Source organism: Raphanus sativus, chromosome 6 (genome assembly GCF_000801105.2).
Source record: "Raphanus sativus cultivar WK10039 chromosome 6, ASM80110v3, whole genome shotgun sequence".
Classification (NCBI taxonomy): domain Eukaryota; kingdom Viridiplantae; phylum Streptophyta; class Magnoliopsida; order Brassicales; family Brassicaceae; genus Raphanus; species Raphanus sativus.
The window spans coordinates 47,274,621-47,298,177 of NC_079516.1; the positions used below are offsets into that span (position 1 = coordinate 47,274,621).

Consider the following 23,557-nt stretch of genomic DNA (forward strand, 5'->3'; position numbering starts at 1 on the left):
AAATCTTTCAAATACAATAACCAAATATAATAAAACATCAGTATTTTCTGCATTTTAGTGCCTTTTTAGACAAATCAATCAAACATAGTGACTATTTATATGAGTCAAGGGATACAGAGTAAAAATCCAAATCCAGTAACTGAACCGAATCGTATTCTCAATATAAAACCAATTACTCTGGTTCAGTTGATGCAGCAAATCCCAACACTGGATTAACTAACCGATCCATTTTCTTGAATAATGAAAAAACACTCGCTTCTTGTCCCCAGATCTTATGTAACATGTCGTAACTGCATTTTTTTCTAGACTCTTGTCATATAATACATCCACAAAATCTTGACTGTGACATGTGATACAAATAATATTTATACATCCATATAACATTATTTGTTCCTGGATGCGACAGCATTCAGTCCCAGTTAACTTGATGTAAGAATGAGCGAGAAGCTGTTCGTTCACTCTCGTGAACCAAGTAAATGTGCATGATTTCTAATGACTCTTATGATCTCTACTGTGTGAAATTTAGCATGAGTATTCAGTTGGACTAGGCTAACTGAATTGAATTTAGATGTGAACTACTATTTGCTACACGCAAACAGAAGAAAACTTAGACGACACAACAACCTCATGCCATATTCATAATAACATAACATCCAAAATAGTTCATAATCCCATAGCAAAAGTAAAACAAAAAAAAACAGCATGCTAGAGTTCAACGTAGCTCCGCCACCTCCTATCAAGAACCCAATTACGAGAACATAGTTCTGACGGACAAGAGACGAAGCTATAACAACGCAAACAAGCGACCAAACACCAAACTAATGTAAAAGAACTAAAATTGTCTTGGGATGATAGAGATTTGCTCAAGGTACTTTACTTGGCACCCTTCTTAACGGCAGCCTTGGTCACCTTGGCTCCGGTTGGGTCTTTCTTGTCAACGCTCTTGATGACACCGACTGCAACAGTCTGCCTCATGTCCCTAACAGCGAAACGTCCAAGCGGCGGGTACTCTGAGAAAGTCTCAACAACCATGGGCTTGGTCGGAGTCATCTTCACCATACCAGCATCACCATTCTTCAAAAACTTGGGCTCCTTCTCAATCTCCTTACCAGAACGCCTATCAATCTTGGTCAAGATCTCAGAGAACTTGACAGCAATGTGGGACGTGTGGCAATCAAGAACCGGAGCGTAACCGTTACCAATCTGACCAGGGTGGTTCATGATGATAACCTGGGAGGTGAAGTTAGCAGCACCTTTAGCAGGATCATCCTTGGAGTTGGATGCAACATACCCACGCTTAAGATCCTTTACAGCAACGTTCTTGACATTGAACCCAACATTGTCACCTGGAAGCGCCTCCACAAGAGACTCGTGGTGCATCTCAACAGACTTAACCTCAGTGGTCAACCCCGAAGGAGCGAAAGTCACAACCATACCAGGCTTGAGCATACCAGTCTCGACACGACCCACCGGCACCGTTCCAATACCACCGATCTTGTAAACATCCTGGAGTGGAAGACGGAGGGGCTTGTCTGATGGCCTCTTGGGCTCGTTGATCTGGTCAAGAGCCTCGAGGAGAGTCGGTCCCTTGTACCAGTCGAGATTGGTGGACCTCTCAATCATGTTGTCACCCTCGAAACCAGAGATGGGGACAAACGGGATCTTGTCAGGGTTGTAACCAACCTTCTTCAAGTAAGAAGACACCTCCTTGATAATCTCATCGTACCTAGCCTTTGAGTACTTAGGAGTAGTAGCATCCATCTGTAAACAATCAATTCGTTAGCATCAAGAGAAGCAAACACAAATAACCAAAGAGAGAAGAGTACTTACTGGTCCCACTCACCTTGTTACAGCAGCAAATCATCTGCTTGACACCAAGCGTGAAAGCAAGAAGAGCATGCTCACGCGTCTGACCATCCTTAGAGATACCAGCCTCAAACCCACCAGTGGTGGAATCAATAATCAAAACAGCACAATCAGCCTGGGAGGTACCAGTGATCATGTTCTTGATGAAATCACGATGACCGGGAGCGTCGATGACGGTGCAGTAGTACTTGGTGGTCTCGAACTTCCAGAGAGCAATGTCGATGGTGATACCACGCTCACGCTCGGCCTTGAGCTTGTCCAAGACCCACGCGTACTTGAAAGACCTCTTGTTCATCTCAGCGGCTTCCTTCTCGAACCTCTCGATGACACGCTTGTCGATGCCGCCTAGCTTGTAGATCAAGTGACCGGTGGTCGTGGATTTTCCCGAGTCGACGTGGCCGATGACCACGATGTTGATGTGGAACTTCTCTTTACCCATGGCTGATTTTATCTGCGGATGGAATCATTTAAAAGAAACGATCAACACATTCACAACAGATCTAAACCGATAACAGAATCTCAGATAACCTAAAACGATCTCTATGTAAAGAAGCATCAGGTTGACAGGAAGGGAATCAGACAGCACACGGCAAGGATCGAAACCGTTTGAACGAAGTAAGAAAGGAGATAAGAGATGTGGAGTAATGTCTTACCTAAGTGATTTCGCAAAGAGATGATAGCTTAGCGGCTGGGTTGAAGAGAGAGATCGAGATGTGTGTGTGTATATATATAGTGGTGAATGACTGGATGGGAAAGGAAGGTAGGGTTTTAGCATCATAACATAACGATATTACACTCATGCCCCTGATCTGTCTTCGATAACTTCTTTTTTTTTGTTGTAGTTGTGGTCGGTCATAATACATAACTGAGAATGTTTGGTCCAGAAGTCGAGTTCAGTTTACACTTTACAGTAATAGCAAACTATCAAAAGAACAATACAAAAGGATACACAACACAAACCATCAAAATCATTAAGACTAAATCTTTTTTTTTTGAACTAAGCTTTCATATTAAAATTGTAGAAAAAACAAAAAACCTTAGAAGCCCAGAAGCCTTAGTGTTTTTGGTTAGAGCCCAAGCCCAGTCATAAAGGAAACACATAATTAGGATCAATGAGATTAAAAAGCCCAGAGAAAGGTTGATGAAGAAACCAAAAGTCGATGATGACGATGGAAGAATAGAGGCGATGATCAGGTGGAGAAGCTGTTCCCGCTAGTTAACTGAGCCACTGCTGCATCAGTTTTGAGGAAGCAGAGGGATTAGTTTGTCGGAGAGAGAGGATTCTGTCCTTAATCTGTCTATCAAGTAAGCGCAAGACAGCATCTGCAGAGCGGAAGACTTGGCGGTGAAGTCTGGCGTTTCTTTCTGACCATGTCCAGTAGATACATCCTTGCCAGCAGAGGCGAAGGAGCTTTCCTTTAGTCGATCCTGCTCCAGTAGACTGGATCTGAGAGAGAGCTCGATTCCAATCCCTTTCCGGTATGACCCCACATCGCCTAGCTAACGATCCCCATAAGCATCAAGAGAAGTGACAGAGAAAAAACAGGTGGTCTCTGCTTTCATCTGACTGGTTACATAGAAGACAGAGGGGGCTCGCCTGATGTCCCCAACGCAGTGTTCTGTCCCTAGTTGGGCAACGATTAAGCACAAACAGCCAGGAGAGGAAGTTGTGCTTCGGGATTCCACTCTTGTTCCAAACCGTGTTGAACCAAGGTACTGATGTTCCTTCCTCACTCAGTTTTGCATATACCGTCCCCGCACTATATCGGTCACTCTGCTTCCCATCGATCTCCCACACGTAGACTATATCGGTCACTCTTCCTTCCTCACTCAGTTTTTTGAACCAAGACTAAATCTTCACTTCGAAATATCACAGTCCATTGAGCGTTCCTCTAATGAAAGTTGTATAACCGAACATAAAGTTGGAAGTAAAATTCCAGTGTATCTTGGTTTTTAGTTTTCAATTTTGATGGTAAAAGATGAAAACTTTTAAGTCAAATCTTTTGACAGTTAGCTAATACCCAATCCGCTTTGAAGGAAGTAAATTTTGACGGTAAGTGTTTTATTCATAACTCGGTTAAATCAAATCACGACTCACATACCTATTGGAAGTAAATGAATGAACCTTCTCATGATTTTTTTTTTTTTACCTTCTCATGATTTCAGAGAAGTAAAGACGGCTTTGCAGATCTTGTTGCAACATATATTTTTTTTTTCTCTCAGAAAGCATTTGTGTAGTCCACAGCTGTGTTGTCTTAGCGCAACCTACAGCTTATCTTTGAGAAACAGGCGAGACCATTAGATCTGATCCGTAACAGAATTCAAGACATCCTCAAGCCTGCTTTAGTATAGCAATAAACAACACAATAACAAGATAGACAGCCAATCTGAGTTTTTCATTATGTTTTGGCTCGTAGACAGATTAACACAACTTGTTCAAAAGAAAGAAAAAAAAGACAGAAAGTGAAATCAGTGGAGCGGAACTTCAAAAACATAATTTAAAACTTAGATAAGCAAAAAAAAAAGTTAAAGCAACACAAAACCAATGGAAAAGATAAAGTCCTAAAAAAAATTACATAAGCTTCAAGTCTTCTACATGGTTCATAAAGGTGAGAACTCTAGAACCCTTCTCAAGTGCTCCCAGTCCTTGGATTTCAAGTCTTGTTAGTATTTCCTTGTCGAAATTGTAGTAATACACATGGTGAAGATCGGATGAAGAGTCGGTGGACAAAACCAATTCATTTGTAGCTGTCACTCCTCTAAAGAACAAGACATCATGTGCAACTACATACTTCCACCTCGGAGGTAATTGGAAAACATGGTTGGAACAATCATGCTTTTGAGGGTCTTCTAGAATCCACATCTCAAAACTTGTAGTTGTTCCATTAATAACATAGGGGTTCGGGTGCGCCATTAGTGAAGCCAGTTTACCTTTGTAGTCTACCAGAGTTCGAGGAGGGGATACACTTTTCACGGCTTTCACAAAGCTATACTTCTCAGATTTAACATCAAAACAAACTAACATATAATCACCAATGGAAGGAGAAGCCATAGCAGCGTAATACAAGACCCCATTGATGCATATGCTTGTTGACCCTGGAAAATAATGGGGTATGCCACATTCAATCAATCTCCATGTCATTTTATCACTTCCTCTTAAGGTAAGAACTTGATGCTCCTCAGCTCCATTCTGCTGCTGGATCATTGCCAATACCTTGTGCTGTTTCTCTATGGGATCATACCCTAAAAAGCTTCTGTTCGCAGCCCTCTTCCTTGTCTTCATTTTGGGTAAAGGAAAGCATTGTCCGGTGCTGAGGTCACATATCACCGACACAAGCTCTGAGGTTTTCCTTGCTTTTAACATCCGATCATCCCTTATACAAACAAAGCCACTGACAGGACTAGATATACCATAGACGCTCTCGACGGGAAACGCCATATGATGATCGACGGCTATGGGAGACAAGTTCTCAGCAAGATTTTGAGGCTGGGGTGAGGAGAAGAAGATCACCTTATTATTCTCATCGTTCTCTTTTCGGCAGGCGAACAGTAGCTGCGGTCGAGCTGAAGATTTGGTCGAGAACAGCTCTTTTAAATCAGGACGGCTGAGTACAGAGGCCCATCGCTTCGATACGCAACGACATCTGGCGATTGACTTGAGCGGCAAACTCGAGAATATCTCGATGACGAGATCGATTGGGATATTCAATAATAATTCGTCAGCGCTAAGTCGTGAGCTGCGGCGACTGATGGTTTGAGGATCATCGAAGACGTTGTGCCGTCGCGAATTCATGGCGGAGGGAGAAGCTTGTTTATTCATCAAACTCTAGACAGCTCGGGGAAACGCTAACCGGCTGTAATTCATAACTTCTATCTTTACCTTTGGTGTGCGATTTTTTTTAATTTGAATCATACTTTAATTTTATTAAATGTATTTTATCAAATTATTAATCCCTATTTAGGCCTGGAAATTTGACTCTTAGTCCGCGGGTCCCGCCCCGTTTGACCCGTCGCGGGGCGGGTGCGGGTCGAACCATTTTCAAAAATCGGTTTCCAGGTGCGGGTGCGGATTTTGAATATTTTGTGCGGGGCGGGTGCGGGTTGGTCGATTTTGAATCGCGGGTACCCGCTAACCCGCAAAAACTTTTTTTTTAAATTTTTTTTTAAAATATTCTTTTTTTTTTGTAAAAAGGTATATATATTTTTTAAAATACGAGAAATGTAAAAAATAATAATTAAAATTTTTAGAAATATATAAAAATATATAAATTTTTAATTATAATTATATTATTTATAATTTTTTTAGAAAAAAAATAAGTTAAATAATTATTTTTAAAAAAATATATAACCCGCGGGTCCCGCAGGTTACCCGCAGAACTAAGCGGGGCGGGTGCGGATATAAATATATATGTATGCGGGTTGTGCGGGTCGGAGTTTTTGAGCAAAAAGAAAATTAAAACTCGCGGGTTGCGGGTCATGCGGGGCGGGTTCGACCCGCAACCCAGCCCTATCCCTATTAATAAAAGGTACCTTTTGAAACTCCTGGGAGCGTCCACATCAGCGGAAAAAACTTCTCCCGAAATAAGCCACGTGGAAAACTAAATAAAAATATAAAAGGTAAATATAAAATATAAAGAATGGTAATGTTAAATTTAACATAATCTCTGAAATAATATATAGTTTACATTTTTGATATTTCCAAATATCAACCCAAATAATATTACCATTTTTATATGTAGAAACGGTCTATATCCCTATCAAACACATGCCCTATAAAACCATTCTCCCAGTAACAGCGGGATCACACCATTGGCCCATCAAAAAAGACTACAGCAGAAAAAATGGCTCCACCATCGAGGCATTGACCCTTACCATTCAAAACTGTTTAGTGATAGATTTAGAATGTGGATAATATAAGGGGTGCACAAGTATTTTTCTGCAACCTCTAAAACTAAAGGTACGATGAAATGCAACTATGATGCTGCTTCAAACAAACTGGTGGATGGATTTTACGTGGTCATCTTGGCGTAACTCTCATGGGTCTTCTACTAGAAATCAACTCTTTTAGGGAAAACATGATCGACTTTAGAGGCAAAAGCAATGGTGCTAAGCTTAATTATTCCAAAGGCCATGTATTATCTCACTTCCTCCAACAAACACATGTTTTATGAGATCATGGATGTGAGCAACAATATCAAAGGGTGGGCTCGGATTTTTTTACCGGAAAAGTTCCTTTTGTGTTGCTCTTCATTTTGTCTATCACATAGCACATCATATAAATATATAATATTTCTTATATTATATTTTAATGTAATATAATATAAGAAATATTACATTAAAATGTTCATAATGTATTATTACCATTTTATATTTAAAAGTTGAATATAAAATCTAATATTATGTTGAATGGATGTGGACACTAACAGTAATATTAAAAATGTAATATTATAATATTACTCATAATATTATAATATTAAAAATGTAATAAATCTAATATATCTACACTTATAATATAATATATTATATTATGAGTGTAGATATTACTCATAATATAATATAATATAATATAATATGAGTGTACCTACAACATAATATATTAAAATATCCATAATATTATAGTAAAATGTACATAATAATATATTATATTATATTATAGTAAAATGTCCATAATATTTCTTATATTATATTTTAATGTAATATAATATAAGAAATATTACATTAAAATGTCCATAATGTATTATTACCATTTTATATTTAAAAGTTGAATAAATAAATTCGAAAATTAGAATAAAAATATATACAATATAAGAAATAGTAGTATTACATTTTTTACATTTAGTTTACATTTTTATTATTTCTAAAAAATTAAATGTAATATTTCCCAAAAGATGCCAGCTGACATTATTAAAAAAATAAAAATAAAATAAATATGAAATATAAAGAAAATGAATAAGTGGAAGCCCCCTTGGTCCAGTGGTTTGACTAAGGGTTCAATTGCTTCTACACCCGGAGGTCTGGGATTCAAACCCCTGAAAATACCAAATTATGCAGATTATGGAGAAACATGTTACAGGAGATCTTCAGCTTGGTGCAGGGCGTACCATCGAACATGGATCTCATAGGACGGCTCAGAGTGGTGCAGTCAGGCGGGTATTCTCATATGGTGGTAGAATTGTCGGCTGGAAAATCGTCTTTGTAATATTCTCATCATTGTAATAGCATAATTAATCGATAATAATCGATCCAGACGTTCAAAAAAAAAAAATGAATAATAATTAAATCCCTATTAATAAAAGGTACCTTTTGAAGCTCTACAGAGCGTCCACATCGTTTTAGAGACCCTCTTCGAAAAGAAGCCACGTAGCATAAGTAATATTATCACCTTATTACGTTTAGTTTTACATTTTTTGAAATATTGATATAATGTATAGTTTTACATTTTAATATTACTGATAAATAGAATTTCGAAAATAATAAATAATATGTAAATACACAAAAGTATAAATGGAAATACTAAATTAAACATATGTCAGATTACCATGATATGTAATTTTTAAAATAATAAATAATATGTAAATATACAACATTAGAAATGAAAAATTAAACATATGTAAGATTACCATATATATATATAATATCGAAAATAATAAATAATATATAAATATACAAAATTATAAATGGAAATACTACATTAAACATATGTAAGATTACTATGATATATATAATTTTGAAATAATAAATAATTTGTAAATATACAACACTAGAAATGGAAATACTAAATTAAACAGAAATGAAAAATTAAACATATGTAAGATTACCATATATATATAATATCGAAAATAATAAATAATATGTAAATATACAAAATTATAAATGGAAATACTACATTAAACATATGTAAGATTACTATGATATATATAATTTTGAAATAATAAATAATATGTAAATATACAACACTAGAAATGGAAATACTACATTAAACATATGCAAGATTACCATATATATAATTTCGAAAATAATAAATAATATGTATATAATAAATAATATGTAAAAATAATATTAATAAGTAAAACTTCTCTGGAAAGATGCCACGTTGCATTATTATTAAAATGAAAAATAAATAAAAAGTAAATATAAGATATAAGGAAAAATAAATAATAAGTAAATATACAATAGAAAAATAGAAAAATTACATTAAAAATCTATCTGAAAATTTTATGATAAAATAAATAATAAGTAAATATACAATATAAAAAATAGAAATATTACATTGAACATTGAACTGAAAAATTTATAATAAAATAAATAATTAGTATATATTCAATATAAGAAATGAAAAAGACTACATTGAACATCTATCTGAAAATGTATACTTTTACATTTTTATTATTTTAAATATTTTTATAAGTAAATATACAATATAGATAAAACAAAGTAAATATACAATATAAAAAATAGAAATATTATCTATCGTAATATTAGAATAAATAAATATACAATATAAGAACAAATAAATAATAAGTAAATATACTATATAAGAAATATTACATTAAAGATCTATTGTAATATTATCATTTGATACAAAAGCAAAAAATTAGAATAAGTAAATATACGAAGTAAGAAAAATAAACAATAAGTAAATATACAATAAAAAATTTTTAAAACTAAATTAAACATATATATGAAAATATATAGTAAAATAAATAATAAGTAAATATATAATATAAGAAATATAAATATTACATTAAATATCTATCATAATATTAGGTAAGTAAATACACAATACAAGAAAGAGAAAAATAATAAGTATATATACAATATAAGAATAGGAAAATTACATTAAACATCTATCTGAAAAATATATAGTAAAATAAATAATAAGTGAATATACAATATAAGAAATAGGAATATTATATTAAACATCTATCGCAATATAACCATTTGATATAAAAGTAAGAAAATTAGAATAAATAAATATACAATATAAGAATAAATAAATAATAAGTAAATATACAATATAAGAAATTGAAATACTATATTAAACATCTATCTGAAAATATATAGTTTTACATTTTAAGTAAATATGCAATATAGGAAATGGAAATACTACATTAAACAAATATCTGAAAAATGTATAGTTTTTACATTTTTATTATTTCCAAATATTTTTATGTGAAAAGGCCGCTTATCTCGCTCTCAATCACATCGTTATAAATGTCTCTCTTACTCATATGACAGAAAGAGCTATCGATGGTAAAATAGTCAGAGGTACACATATTTGGTAAAAGAGTCTCACTCCGAAGAATCATTTTATATCTAATAGTCTCAGACCATCCATTTATACTTAAGAAAAGACAGTTTCCAATAAGAGTATGCTATACAATGACAAAAGTCAAGGACAAAGCTTAAATTAGTTACTATATATTTTCCTAAACCAGTTTTCAGTCATGGCCAGCTATATATTGCTCTTTTGAGAGTAACATCACGTGAAGGTTTAAATATTTTACAAGAAGAAAAAGACTCAGCAACTCGAGTAAAAAATATTGTCTACAAAGAAATCTTCAATAGCATCCCCAATAGTAAGGTACGCAAATCATAAACAAATATATTTATATATATACACAAAAACATTATATATATTCAAGTCATCGACAGAGGTTAGGTTTCTATGACAAAGACAATTGATGGCAAGCTTAGTTTATGATAATATTATTTTACTTTTTTGTGTGTGACTGTGTATAAAAGTGAAAACAAATTTGAAAAGCAAAATTAGATTTATATTAAGGATACAACTATTAGTTAAATATTTATTTGTTAAAAATAATCGAAATGACATAATGTTAGAAACTAAATTAGAACAAAATTTAAAAACATGATTCTATTTCTGATTTTTAATTTGATTTGTAAAATAATAGAAAAATTTGACGTGATACAAATATAAAATTAATTTATGGGCACGATTCGTTTCCGTCAATGTGGAGATGAAATTAGGATCAGGTTTATGTTTTTGGTTATTGACACTTGATTTGGTTAGGTTAATGTGGATATGAGATTGAGATCCGGTTTATGTTTTTAGTTTTTAATTAAAGGCCATAAATTGCATATTAAAATTGTTTATGATTGAAATTGAGATTGAAATAGGTTAATGTCAGGTTTTTTTTATTAAAATTGAGATTGAAATATCTACATATATGCATATTCATTTTATAAATTGCATAATTTATATGAGTTATTTTCTTTGGTTTTCATATCTACTCTATTTACATTTTTATGAATATTAAAACTATCTCAAATGTTTGAGTAATTTGGTTGTTGAGTAATTTTATTATTTTATAATATTATATATTTTTAAAAAAATCAATAGATGGTTTTGCAGTTATATTTTCAGGTTCAGTAACATGTCTTGGTGCAAGTTTTTATAAGAATCCAAAAAATGTCAAAGGATGTGTCTTTTGAAGAAAAAAAACTGTTTATACATTTAACATCTGAAAGGATATGTCTTTTTATCTTAAACATTTCATTGGTTTGTAGAAAATTTTAAAATGTATAAGGAAGTGTCTTTTCATAAAGATGTATCTATTCATGTTAAAATTAATTGAAATTTAAGTGATTGTTAAAAAATGTGTAAGACTGTTTCTTTTCATCATAAATTTTATATTTCTAAATTTTTTTTATTTTTTTTTGAAAAATAGAAGCACGTATGCCGTTTCACAAAAGAAAAATAAAACAGTACACTAATGCCGTTTGATTTACGTAAACACCAATAAGAACCTACATTAATAACCTACTTCCTTCACCGTGTACGCTATAAAATTTTGAAAAGGCCATTAACACGGCATTAACACCGCGTACACTTCTCGTTAAAGGCCATTAACACGTACTTATCTGTGGACTGGAAGTAGATTGCTATTGAATCTGTCAGAACAGTATCTTGGTTCTGTGTTTTGCAAGAAACAATTCAATTTTTATCAATATCTTATTATCGAACGATGTAATCTTAAACATTTTTTTATTGAATTCCAGTTAATGAATTCACAACTTGAAGGTAAATTCGTGGTTACTATTTTTATCATGATTTACTTAAATTTTCAAACTTTTTCCTTGTCTTTTGCTAAATATTTTCAATGTATTGTTTTGTTAACATGTATTTAGATACTAAACTCTATATGTTGAATTGGAATACAAAAAAGACACACTTATTTACATATTATCAATAGATGTCTCATCGTGTGAGTTAATAAACCTATGATTAAACAAACCAATTTCACAAAATTGTATTGGCATAATTTTTTTAAATAAAATTATAATTTGAGATGCGTCATGTTGAAAGTTGTAAAGCAGGATGTTGAATCAATTTTTCCATTGTAGATAGTCTAACAACACTATACGCTGTAATGTGAACTGATGGATTAGCCGATAAAAGGCCGATTTTTTATAGATCTAAACTAATCCCTACTAATAAAAGGTACCTTTTGCAGCTCCAGAGAGCGTCCACATCGTTTTAGAGACCCTCTTCGAAAAGAAGCCACGTGGCATAACTAATATTATTACCTTATTATGTTTAGTTTTACATTTTTCGAAATATTGATATAATGTATAGTTTTAAATTTTAATATTTCGAAAATAATAAATAATATGTAAATACACAAAATTATAAATGGAAATACTAAATTAAACATATGTCAGATTACCATGATATGTAATTTTTAAAATAATAAATAATATGTAAATATACAACATTAGAAATGAAAAATTAAACATATGTAAGATTACCATATATATTATTTTGAAATAATAAATAATATGTAAATATACAACATTAGAAATGGAAATACTACATTAAACATATGCAAGATTACCATATATATAATTTCGAAAATAATAAATAATATGTATATAATAAATAATATGTAAAAATAATATTAATAAGTAAAAACTTCTCTGGAAAGATGCCACGTTGCATTATTATTAAAAATTAAAAATAAATAAAAAGTAAATATAAGATATAAGGAAAAATAAATAATAAGTAAATATACAATAGAAAAATAGAAAAATTACATTAAACATCTATCTGAAATTTTATAATAAAATAAATAATAAGTAAATATACAATATAAAAATAGAAGTACTACATTGAACATTGAACTGAAAAAATTATAATAAAATAAATAATTAGTATATATTCAATATAAGAAATGAAAAAACAATATTGAACATCTATCTGAAAATGTATACTTTTACATTTTTATTATTTTAAATACTTTATAAGTAAATATACAATATAGAAAAAACAAATAATAAGTAAATATAGAATATAAAAATAGAAATATTATCTATCATAATATTAGAATAAATAAATATACAATATAAGAACAAATAAATAATAAGTAAATATACTATATAAGAAATATTACATTAAAGATCGATTGTAATATTATCATTTGATATAAAAGCAAAAAATTAGAATAAGTAAATATACGAAGTAAGAAAAATAAACAATAAGTAAATATACAATAAAAAAATTAAAAACTAAATTAAACATCTATATGAAAATGTATAGTAAAATAAATAATAAGTAAATATATAATATAAGAAATAGAAATATTACATTAAACATCTATCATAATATTAGGTAAGTAAATACATAATACAAGAAAGAGAAAAATAATAAGTATATATACAAAATAAAAATAGGAAAATTACATTAAACATCTATCTGAAAAATATATAGTAAAATAAATAATAAGTGAATATACAATATAAGAAATAGGAATATTATATTAAACATCTATCGCAATATAACCATTTGATATAAAAGTAAGAAAATTAGAATAAATAAATATACAATATAAGAATAAATAAATAATAAGTAAATATACAATATAAGAAATTGAAATACTATATTAAACATCTATCTGAAAATATATAGTTTTACATTTTAAGTAAATATACAATATAGGAAATGGAAATACTACATTAAACAAATATCTGAAAAATGTATAGTTTTTACATTTTTATTATTTCCAAATATTTTTATATGAAGAGGCCACTTATCTCGCTCTCAATCACATCCTTATAAATGTCTCTCTTACTCATATGACATAAAGAGCTATCAAAGGTAAAATAGTCAGAGGTACACATATTTGGTAAAAGAGTCTCACTCCGAAGAATCATTTTATATCTAATAGTCTTAGACCATCCATTTATACTTAAGAAAAGACAATTTCCAATAGGAGTATGCTATACAATGACAAAAGTCAAGGACAAAGCTTAAATTAGTTACTTTATATTTGCTTAAATCAGTTTTCAGTCATGGCAAGCTATATATTGTTCTCTCGAGAGTAACACGTGAAGGTTTAAGTATTTTACAAGAAGAAAAAGACTCAGCGACTGGAGTAAACAATATTGTCTACAAAGAAATCTTCAATAGCATCCCCAGTAGTAAGGTATGCAAATCATTAACAAATATATTTATATATATACACAAAAACATTATATATATTTAAGTCATCGACAGAAGTTAGGTTTCTATGACAAAGACAAATGATGGCAAGCTTAGTTTATGATAATATTATTTTACTTTTTTGTGTGTGACTGTGTATAAAAGTGAAAACAAATTTGAAAAACAAAATTAGATTTATATTAAGAATACAACTATTAGTTAAATGTTTATTTGTTAAAAATAATCGAAATGACATAATGTTAGAAACTAAATTAGAACAAACTTTAAAAACATGATTCTAGTTTTTATTTGTAATTTGATTTGTAAAATAATAGAAAAATTTGACGTGATACAAATATAAAATTAATTTATGCGCACGAATAATCTACGTTTAGCAGATTATTCACATCACTGCGCTAGTGCCATGGCCACCATTTTTGCACCTATTGTTATATAATAGGTAAGGTGGTGATTCGTGTTTTTTTTTTTGCCAATAAACTTGTTTAGAAAGAAGATGATTCTTGTACATTAATCTTTGTCTCTGTTAGTCATATGGTCTTGTCTCCCATCAATATATTTATATATATACATAAAAACATTATATATATTCAAGTCATCGACAGAGGTTAGGTTTCTATGACAAAGACAAATGATGGCAAGCTTAGTTTATGATAATATTATTTTACTTTTTTGTGTGTGTGTGTATAAAAGTGAAAACAAAATTAGATTTATATTAAGAATATAATTATTAGTTAAATGTTTATTTGTTAAAAATAATCGAAATGACATAATGTTAGAAACTAAATTAGAACAAACTTTAAAAATATGATTCTATTTTTTTGTAATTTGATTTGTAAAATAATAGAAAAATTTGACGTGATACAAATATAAAATTAATTTATGGGCACGATTCGTTCCCGTCAATGTGGAGATAAAATTAGGATCCAGTTTATGTTTTTGGTTATTGATACTTGATTTGGTTAGGTTAATGTGGATTTGAGATTGAAATCCGGTTTATGTTTTTGGTTTTTAATTGACATTTGATTTGATTAATTTGGAAGACAATTTCAGAAACAAAAACAATTAGGAAAACAAATATTTTTAGTCAAAAGAAAAAACATATATAATATCAAAAGTTCTGATATAATATAAAGTTCCGTTGGAAAATATTTATTAGATCCGATAAAAATTGGAAATAAGAGTTCAAATATATACAAAACTTTCAAAGGTTAAATTATCACAAAAAATACAAACAACAAAATTCAACTATCACAAAAATGTTTACATAAATGTAAAATAAAATATTTTCAAACTCAAAAAATATTCAAACTTTACTCATGCATACTATAAATATAAAGTATTCATAAATTCACAAAAATATATAATTCAGAATACAACATCCAACGAAGTAATTGTATACGAAATATTTTAAAAACTAAAATTGCCCCGGGCGTAGCCCGGGTTAACCCCTAGTAATATATAAAATTTATTAATTAATTTAATCATAATATTTTGATATTTTTTATTTTTCTAACAAATCCTTCTGAAATTTTTAACAAGATCTCAATTTTCAAACATTATATGTAAATATTTTCAGTAATTTCGAAATTAGTTATAAAATATTATTATATATTACTATATTTTATGAAATTAAAAATATAAATTTAATCCTATTTTATTTATTGTATAATCATAATCAATCATTGTAATCAAAAATTATTATACGAAACTATATATAATAAATTATATTAAATTGTTAAATTTTTTGTATTTTATTTTTTTAAGAATTTATGTTCAAAATATAATATGTTGGTAAAACAGGTTAACATTAGCAAATTATATAATACATATATAGAAATTAACATATATTTTATTAGATTTAATAATATAAAATATTTTAATCATGATATTTTTTAATTTTAAATTTAAATATTTATTTTAACAAATCTGTTGAAAAATATTTTTTTAAAATATCTTCAGTTTCAAATGATGTCGGAATAAACGCTTACCTCAGTGATGTCGCACAGGGAAGATGTGTAGCGGCTAGGTTGAAGAGAGAGAGAGATTAAGGTGCTGACTGGTTTTTCCGCTACCACCCGCAAACGCAGCTTTTGCGGTTCATAGCGGTTATTGGCGTTTCAAAACAATCACAGAAAACGCTAAAAATCGCTTCAAACCGCTCCCAACCTCTTAAAATCAAAAGCTGATTCCAGTTAGCGTTTGCGGTTGCGGGCGGTTGCGGGAGAGTAAATTTTTTTCTTTAAAAATAGAATAAATAAAAATAATACTAAAAATATCCAATAAAAATTTTCAATTGAAATAATAGAAATTGTAAAATGTATTCATATTATATTTCAATTTATATTATAAAAATTCAAAACTAAAATATTTTCTATAAATTTTTAAAATTGAATAATATGATTTTATAAATATAAATTTTATATTTATCATATTATTATGATTTTTAATATTTTTATAATTACATAAAATGTAAATATTGTTAAATTATAATTTAACAGATGTTGTGTTTGGTAGTTTACCAGTCATAAGAGTCCCGCAAACGCAACAATTTCTAACAGTTGTACCAGTCGTACAAATCTCTAGAAAACGCTTAAAACCGTAACCACCCGCACCCGCAAACTCCCGCAACCGCAACCGCAACCGCTGCGGTTACACCAGTCAGGTCCTAAGATGCGTCTGTGTATTATATATATATATACTCATTACCATCACTACATGTTGTTCTAAGAGCAACTTTCTCCAAAGGGGAGGCTGGTATCATTTTATTAGGATCAGATTGCACCACAGATGAGCTAACCGCGCTGAAGGACACACCTCTAATTCTTCTTTTATTCATAACTCGGTTAAGTCAAATCACGACTCATACCTCTAATTCTTCTTCACATGATTTCAGTGAAGTAAAGACAGCTTTGCAGAAGTTGTTCCAACATATTTATTTTCTCTCATAAATCAATTTTTAGTAGAGCAATCTGCAGCTTTTCTCCGAGAAGTACAGTCTGGCCATGAGATCCGATCCACAAAGGAACCTAAACATCCCCATGCCTCCATCAGTGTTACAACAAACACACAATCACATGTTTCGGAGAAGCTAAATTTATCATACATGTTTTTTTGAAACTAAAATATAAAATTTATCATACATGTTTTGGCTCGTAAAACAGATAACAAAGAATGACAACAGCTCAGATAGATTCCAATTATGATGTGCCAATGTAAATATTAAGCCCAATATAAATGTTGAATGTTGAATGAATTATAAAACTCAGAGATTTCATCGTTATTGGTTTTATACCTTTATGTATTCTTAAAATCTTATTAGAATATGATGATGATCTTTGCATCCTTTAAACTTTTCTGGTGATGATGATGATTCTCTTTGGTGTATTCTTGATTCTTAGCAGCATTTGATAACCAAGAGACGATGCTTTCGTCGAGTGAGAAATGAAACGAGACAGAGACTTTACGTTCCCCAAAAAGAGAGCTAGAAGAATCCGAAGTCAACCAAATGGAATCTATGTCTTCAATCTGTTTCCTAGTTCCATCGATCTTTTCAGGCCGCCTTAGTAGGATCAGATTGCACAACAGATGAGCTAACCAGCGAAGGAGACAACTCTAATTCTTGTGAGAAGCTAACTTTCTTTTATTTATAACTCGGTTAAGTCAAATCACTGAGACACATACCTATTGAAAGTAGATGACCCTTCCCATGACTTCAGTAGATGACCCTTCCCATGAAACAGGCAGGGCCTTGAGATCTGATCCTCAAAAGTATCCACCACATACTCAAGCTTCCCTCAGTATAGAAACAGACAGCAGAATAACAAGCTACACAGCCAATCTGAGTTTATCATTTACTTTTGTCTTGCAGACAGGTGAACAAAGGATGACAACAACTTAGATAGATTCCAACTACGATGTGCCACAATGTACACACCAATATCAAAAGTAAAACAATTTGTAGCTATAGTCGGAAGTGAAATTCAAAAACATAATTTAGGTCACTCATTGCTTCACAGTGTGCATGACAAGAGATATGCGAAATAAGTTTACAACAACACAAAACAAGTGGAAAAGATAAAAGGGCTTTCATTAAGATCTTCAAGATGAGAACTTAAGATCCAGCCTATGCTACTAAGTCCTAAAACAATTACACAAGCTTCACATCTGCTGCATGGTTCGGAAACATGCCAACTATAGAACCCTTCTCAAACGCTTCCATTCCTTGGATTTCAACTTTTGATAATAGTTTGCTTGATGAAATTGTAGTAGTAAACATGGAAAGGCTCAGATGAAGAGTTGCAGGACAAAACAAATTCATTTGCAGCAGTCACTCCTCTATAGTTGCGTATGGTAGTTGATGATAAACTGAATTTTAACGTTAGAGAGAATATAGTTCATAGTAGAGAGAATCAAATCAGAGAAGGTGGAAGAGGCCTTAAAAGCTCAGAGGAAGGCAGAAGAGAGTTTCGAAATCGAGAAGTTCGAAGCTGTCGAGGCTGCAGGGATAGAGGCAGTTCAGAGAAAAGAAGAAGAGATGAAGAAAGAAATCGAGAGCCTCAAGAGCAACCACGCTTCCGAAGCTTCGGCTGCTCAACGGGAGCTGGAGAGAGTGAGGCAAGAGCTGGTGGCAGCTAACGAGGCCAAGAGCAAGGTTCAGAGTGAAGCAGATGATGCTACCAAGATGGCTGCTACAGTAAATGCAAACCAAACCATCCAAAGTGTACAGTAGTTGTGTCGTATTTTGAGTTCGATTCATCGACGGAAAAAGTATACGACCGTCATGTCCCACCGCTGTAGTTGCTGGCTCACACGTTGTCCGTCACAATAAAATGAATTGAAAAAAAACAAAAACAAAATGGCTGTTACGATTTTGTGGAAACAAAAATAAATAATGTGTTTTGTCGTTTTATTATGAACAAAAAAAATCACAGCAAGGATAAACTATTTATGTTTTGTCTTTTCGTCTCGACTCGGTGAGGTCAAACCAGAACATAGGCGTATACATGTTCATATATAAATGTTACATTTATTTACTATGCAACAGATATTACAATCAAGGAACAAAGTTGTGGTCAATGCAGATGCTTGTTTGGGAAGTCTATGTGTTATATAACCGTAAGATGTTGCTTATCGTCTCGGGTTGTAAAGCCTTTTGCATTTCAAAGAGAATCTTCAAACAAGAAACCATCAGTGTTGAAGTCTGGATCTATGCCTTCTCTTCCCCTGAACTCGCAAAGCCCCACCGCATTTTCTATAGAGAAATCATTCATCAAACCAAAGTCATCTTCTAAGAAAGTTCTGGACTTACGATTCATGACAAGCTTCCTAGTTGTTTTTTCCTCTCTGCTTACCTCCACACTCTCTTCAGTAGCTTCAATAGGTACCACCTTTGAAGATATTTCACTCGAGTTTCTCAACCTTGATGGCAAACTTTTGTTCCTCTTCAAAATGGGTCGTCGGTTCTTGCTGATCTTCTCGGTTGTTTGTTCCAGTTCTGGAATCCGTGTTAGTTTTGAATTTGATCCAGAGCCATTGAACATGAGCTTTCTCTTACACCCTTCTTTGAGATCTAGCCTTCTTGTATGAAGCCGTGCCCTCATTGATCTTGGAGAGGTACTAGCACTTTTTGATCCTATATATTTTTTCCTCTGAGGAGACATGGAGAAATGCTTCATTATATCATCTGTTGTCCAATCAAACTTCTGCTCCAATGGCCAGAAAAGCGGCTCCACGACGTTCCTTCTCTTTGAACCTCCAATCTCTGTAGCAGCTTTCTCCAAAGCTGATGCTAGTATGGTTATAGGAGGAGTAGATGGCCCAAGAGTTGAGATAACCGGTGAAGGAGACACATCTGATTCTAGCGAGAAGGTAACTTTCTTTTCTTCATGATGACTCTGTGAAGTCAACTCAGGACTCACATATCTATTGAAACTAGATGTCTCTTCACAAGTCTTGTTGTTGTTTTCAGGTAAACGTGTCTTTGCAGATTTTCCATCTTTTTGTATTTTCTCTAAAGAACTTTTTGCATCCTTTAAACTTTTCTGGTGATGATGATGATTCTCTTTGGTTTCTTCTTGATTCTTAGCAGCATTTGATAACCAAGAGACGATGCTTTCGTCGAGTGAGAAATGAAACGAGACAGAGACTTTACGTTCCCCAAAAAGAGAGCTAGAAGAATCCGAAGTCAACCAAATGGAATCCATGTCTTCAATCTGTTTCCTGGAATCATCTATCTTTTCACGTCTTCTTTGTGGAGAGACACATGCAGATTTGGTCCCCTTTGTCTTTGCTGTGAGATCAGGAAGAGACTTTTTCCCCTGGCGCAGCCTCATGGATTCATAGCTAGCACCTGTTGATCTAGACCGAGGAAAAACTGGTTTGGGATGCTCATTCGTTGTCGTGTTCTGGTTTTTCTTAACGGAGAAAGTTGATGTAACTCTCTTCAAGAATCCTTTAGGTCCATCTCTCCCACCTGCAAAAGACATAGTTGCAGTTTTCAAATTTTACTCATTCAATCTTCAGAACCAAAATAGAAAGCGTTTTTGTTTTACTTTTACAAGAATGAAGTTCTGAAGTAATCAAACTCTTAATGTGTTTATGTTCTGTTTTTTTTTTGTCTAATCATAACATAAACATATTAGACGTGTGAACAGAGATAAAAAGTTAAAAACGGCAAATGCGGGAAAGATTCATGCCGTTCTCTGAATGAAAAACAAGAAATTAATGTCAACTACTTGATAGATGATATATGATTTTTTTTTGTTTTAAGAATATTCTTTAAACATTCTTGATGTAATAGCAATGATGTTGACATTAAAAATGACTAGATTCAACCATTTTTGTCAAACACTTTGCTCTTTTCATTACAATTAATTAAAAGTGACGACGTTATTAGACATTGTGGTATCATCATCTGAGAAGCAAATAAAACAAATAACTTGAAGGTTTAATCAATGAACCCTAGAACATTTCTATACCTATCACCATGTATTTGGGTGATCCTCTAAGCTCACTTCCGACTATAGCCACTGAACTAAATGTTCTTTCTTACACAAACACTTATAAAAGCCAGCCAGTTACTTGGTCTGAAAGATATTTGCAAGAGATCACTACATCGTATGTTACCTTGGCAAATAACAAGATATCAATAACAATTTTCTCTGCTTAAAGTGGTCAGAAACAAAACACATTGTCTCTCTCTGACTTACTTGAAACACACAACAGCACATATTTCAGGAAAAGGGAAACAGCAAGATATAGCAAATTTTTAATATAAGGGAAACGATTATTCTGCTAAAACATTTCAAGAAGAAGGGAAACCATCTCTCTGCAAACTCATTTCAGAGATCCCCAAACTTGTACCAACAGAAAAAAAAAAAAAAAACTTGTACCAACAGGTACACAATTATTGAAATAAAACTGTCTCCAATGCAAATTTTTTTTAAAAAAATACCAGGAGGTTTGGAGTCGAATCCAGTAATCTCCCATGCAGATGTATACTTGCCAAGTACATAACCGTATGATGTTGTTATCGTCTCGGGTTGTAAGCCTTTTGCTTTCTCATAGAGAATCTTCAAACAAGAAACCATCAGTATTGAAGTCTGAATCTACTATGCCTTCTCTTCCCCTGAACTCGCAAAGTCCCACCGCATTTTCTATAGAGAAATCATTCATCAAAGCAAAGTCATCTTCTATGAAAGTCCTGGACCTGCGGGTCATGATAAGCTTCTTAGGTGTTTTTCTGCATATCTCTACACTCTCTTCAGAAGATTGAACAGGTACCTCCTCCCTGGAGTTTCTCTTCAAACTTGCGGGTAAACTATTGTTCCTCTTCAAACTCTTCGTGGTGGGTTGTTGTACTTGTTGGTTCTTGCTGATCTTGGTTTTCTTATTACCGATCGTCCGTGCTTGTTTTGGACTTGATCCTGGACCATTGAACATGAGCTTTCTCTTACACCCTTCTTTGAGAACCAGCTTTCTTGTCTGAAGCTGTGCCCTCATTGATCTTGGTGAGGTGCCAGCACCTTTATTTCCCATTGATTTTTTCCTCCGGGGAGATATGGAGAAATGCTTCAGTATATCATCTGGTGTCCAATCAAACTTCTGCTCAAACGGCCAGAAAATAGGCTCGGTAACAATCTTGCTCTTGTCGGAATCCCCAATCTCTGCAGCTTCCTCCAAAGACATCTCTGATTCTAAAGAGAAGCTAACTTTCTTTTCTTCTTGTAAAGTCAACTCAGGACTTGCAAATGACTCTTCACATGACTTACTTAGACAAGTCTTGTTGTTGCTCTCTGAAGAACATTTTGCCTTCTTTGAACTTCTCTGATGATGATTATCTTCGGTAGAGATGGTGTCTTCTTGATTCTTAGCAGCATTTGACAACCAAGAGACAACCTTTTCGTCGAGCGAGAAGTGAAACGAGACGGAGACTCTGCGTTCCCGGCCTAGAAGAGAGCTAGAAGAAGCGCAGTCCGAAGACAGCCAAACGGAGTCGCTGTCATCAAAACATCTCAGCTTGGTGAACTGTTTCCTTGATTCGTCAATCTTTTGACGTCTTGGTTGAGGAGAAACACCAGCAGATTTGGTTCTCTTTGTGTTTGGTGTAACATCAGGAAGAGCCCTTTTCCCCTGACGCAGCTTCTTGGATTCATAGCTAGCACCAGTTGATCTGGACCGCGGAAGAAGTGGTTTTGGATCATTTGTTGTTGTGTTCTGGTTTTTCTTAATGGAGAAAGTTGATGTAACCCTCTTCATGAAACTTTTAGATCCATCTCTCCCACCTGCAATAGACATTGCATGCAGGTTTCAAATTTTGCTCATTCAATCTTCAGAATCAAATACAAAGCCTTTTTTTTTGTTTTGTTTACTTTGAAAAGGATGAAGTTCTGAAGTAATCAAACTTACTGTGTTTATATTCTGTTTTTTTTTTGTCTAGTCATAACAAAAACATATTAATTGTGTGATTAGAGATTTAAATAAAAACAGAGACGGCAAATGCAGGAATGATTCATGCCATTCTCTCCGAATTAAAAAAAAAACAAGAAAATGTCAACTACTTGAAAGTGATACTCCCTCTGTTTTGTTTTTTTTTGTTTTTTGTCGGGTTTATTATGCTATTAGAAACAATGAAAAATATTACATAGACGATATTACAGCTGACCATTCCATTCCTGACGGTATTCCTTGCGCCATGCTAAAAATTCCTTGTAAAATTTGTCTCCAATA

General features: G+C 32.4%; 3 protein-coding genes and 1 pseudogene across 3 annotated transcripts; all 4 read right to left on the reverse strand.

Moving 5' to 3' along the window:
• Positions 1-607: 607 nt before the first annotated feature.
• Positions 608-2,679, reverse strand: LOC108812653 (elongation factor 1-alpha 1). Its single transcript, XM_018584978.2, has 3 exons — positions 2,520-2,679; positions 1,844-2,317; positions 608-1,761 (listed from the first exon to the last, which is right to left on the reverse strand). Exons 2-3 carry the CDS (start codon positions 2,303-2,305, stop codon positions 874-876), a joined length of 1,350 nt encoding a protein of 449 aa, XP_018440480.1. The 5' UTR covers positions 2,306-2,317; positions 2,520-2,679; the 3' UTR covers positions 608-873.
• A 1,562-nt stretch (positions 2,680-4,241) lies between these two features.
• Positions 4,242-5,774, reverse strand: LOC108807128 (F-box protein DOR-like; annotated as a pseudogene).
• Positions 5,775-19,432: 13,658 nt separating this feature from the next.
• Positions 19,433-20,840, reverse strand: LOC108808695 (uncharacterized). Its single transcript, XM_018580807.2, has one exon. It carries the CDS (start codon positions 20,812-20,814, stop codon positions 19,489-19,491), a length of 1,326 nt encoding a protein of 441 aa, XP_018436309.1. The 5' UTR covers positions 20,815-20,840; the 3' UTR covers positions 19,433-19,488.
• A 1,025-nt stretch (positions 20,841-21,865) lies between these two features.
• On the reverse strand, positions 21,866-23,180 carry LOC108808696 (uncharacterized). Its single transcript, XM_018580808.2, has one exon. It carries the CDS (start codon positions 23,123-23,125, stop codon positions 21,890-21,892), a length of 1,236 nt encoding a protein of 411 aa, XP_018436310.1. The 5' UTR covers positions 23,126-23,180; the 3' UTR covers positions 21,866-21,889.
• Between the last annotated feature and the right edge of the window lie 377 nt (positions 23,181-23,557).

Bases quoted from the DNA above. Each gene is read 5' to 3' on its own strand.
- LOC108808696 (XM_018580808.2), bottom strand. From the start codon at position 23,125: ATGTCTATTGCAGGTGGGAGAGATGGATCTAAAAGTTTCATGAAGAGG.
- LOC108812653 (XM_018584978.2), bottom strand. From the start codon at position 2,305: ATGGGTAAAGAGAAGTTCCACATCAACATCGTGGTCATCGGCCACGTC. The intron at 1,762-1,843 runs GTGAGTGGGACC...GATTGTTTACAG, and splicing joins TGATTTGCTGCTGTAACAAG to ATGGATGCTACTACTCCTAA.
- LOC108808695 (XM_018580807.2), bottom strand. From the start codon at position 20,814: ATGTCTTTTGCAGGTGGGAGAGATGGACCTAAAGGATTCTTGAAGAGA.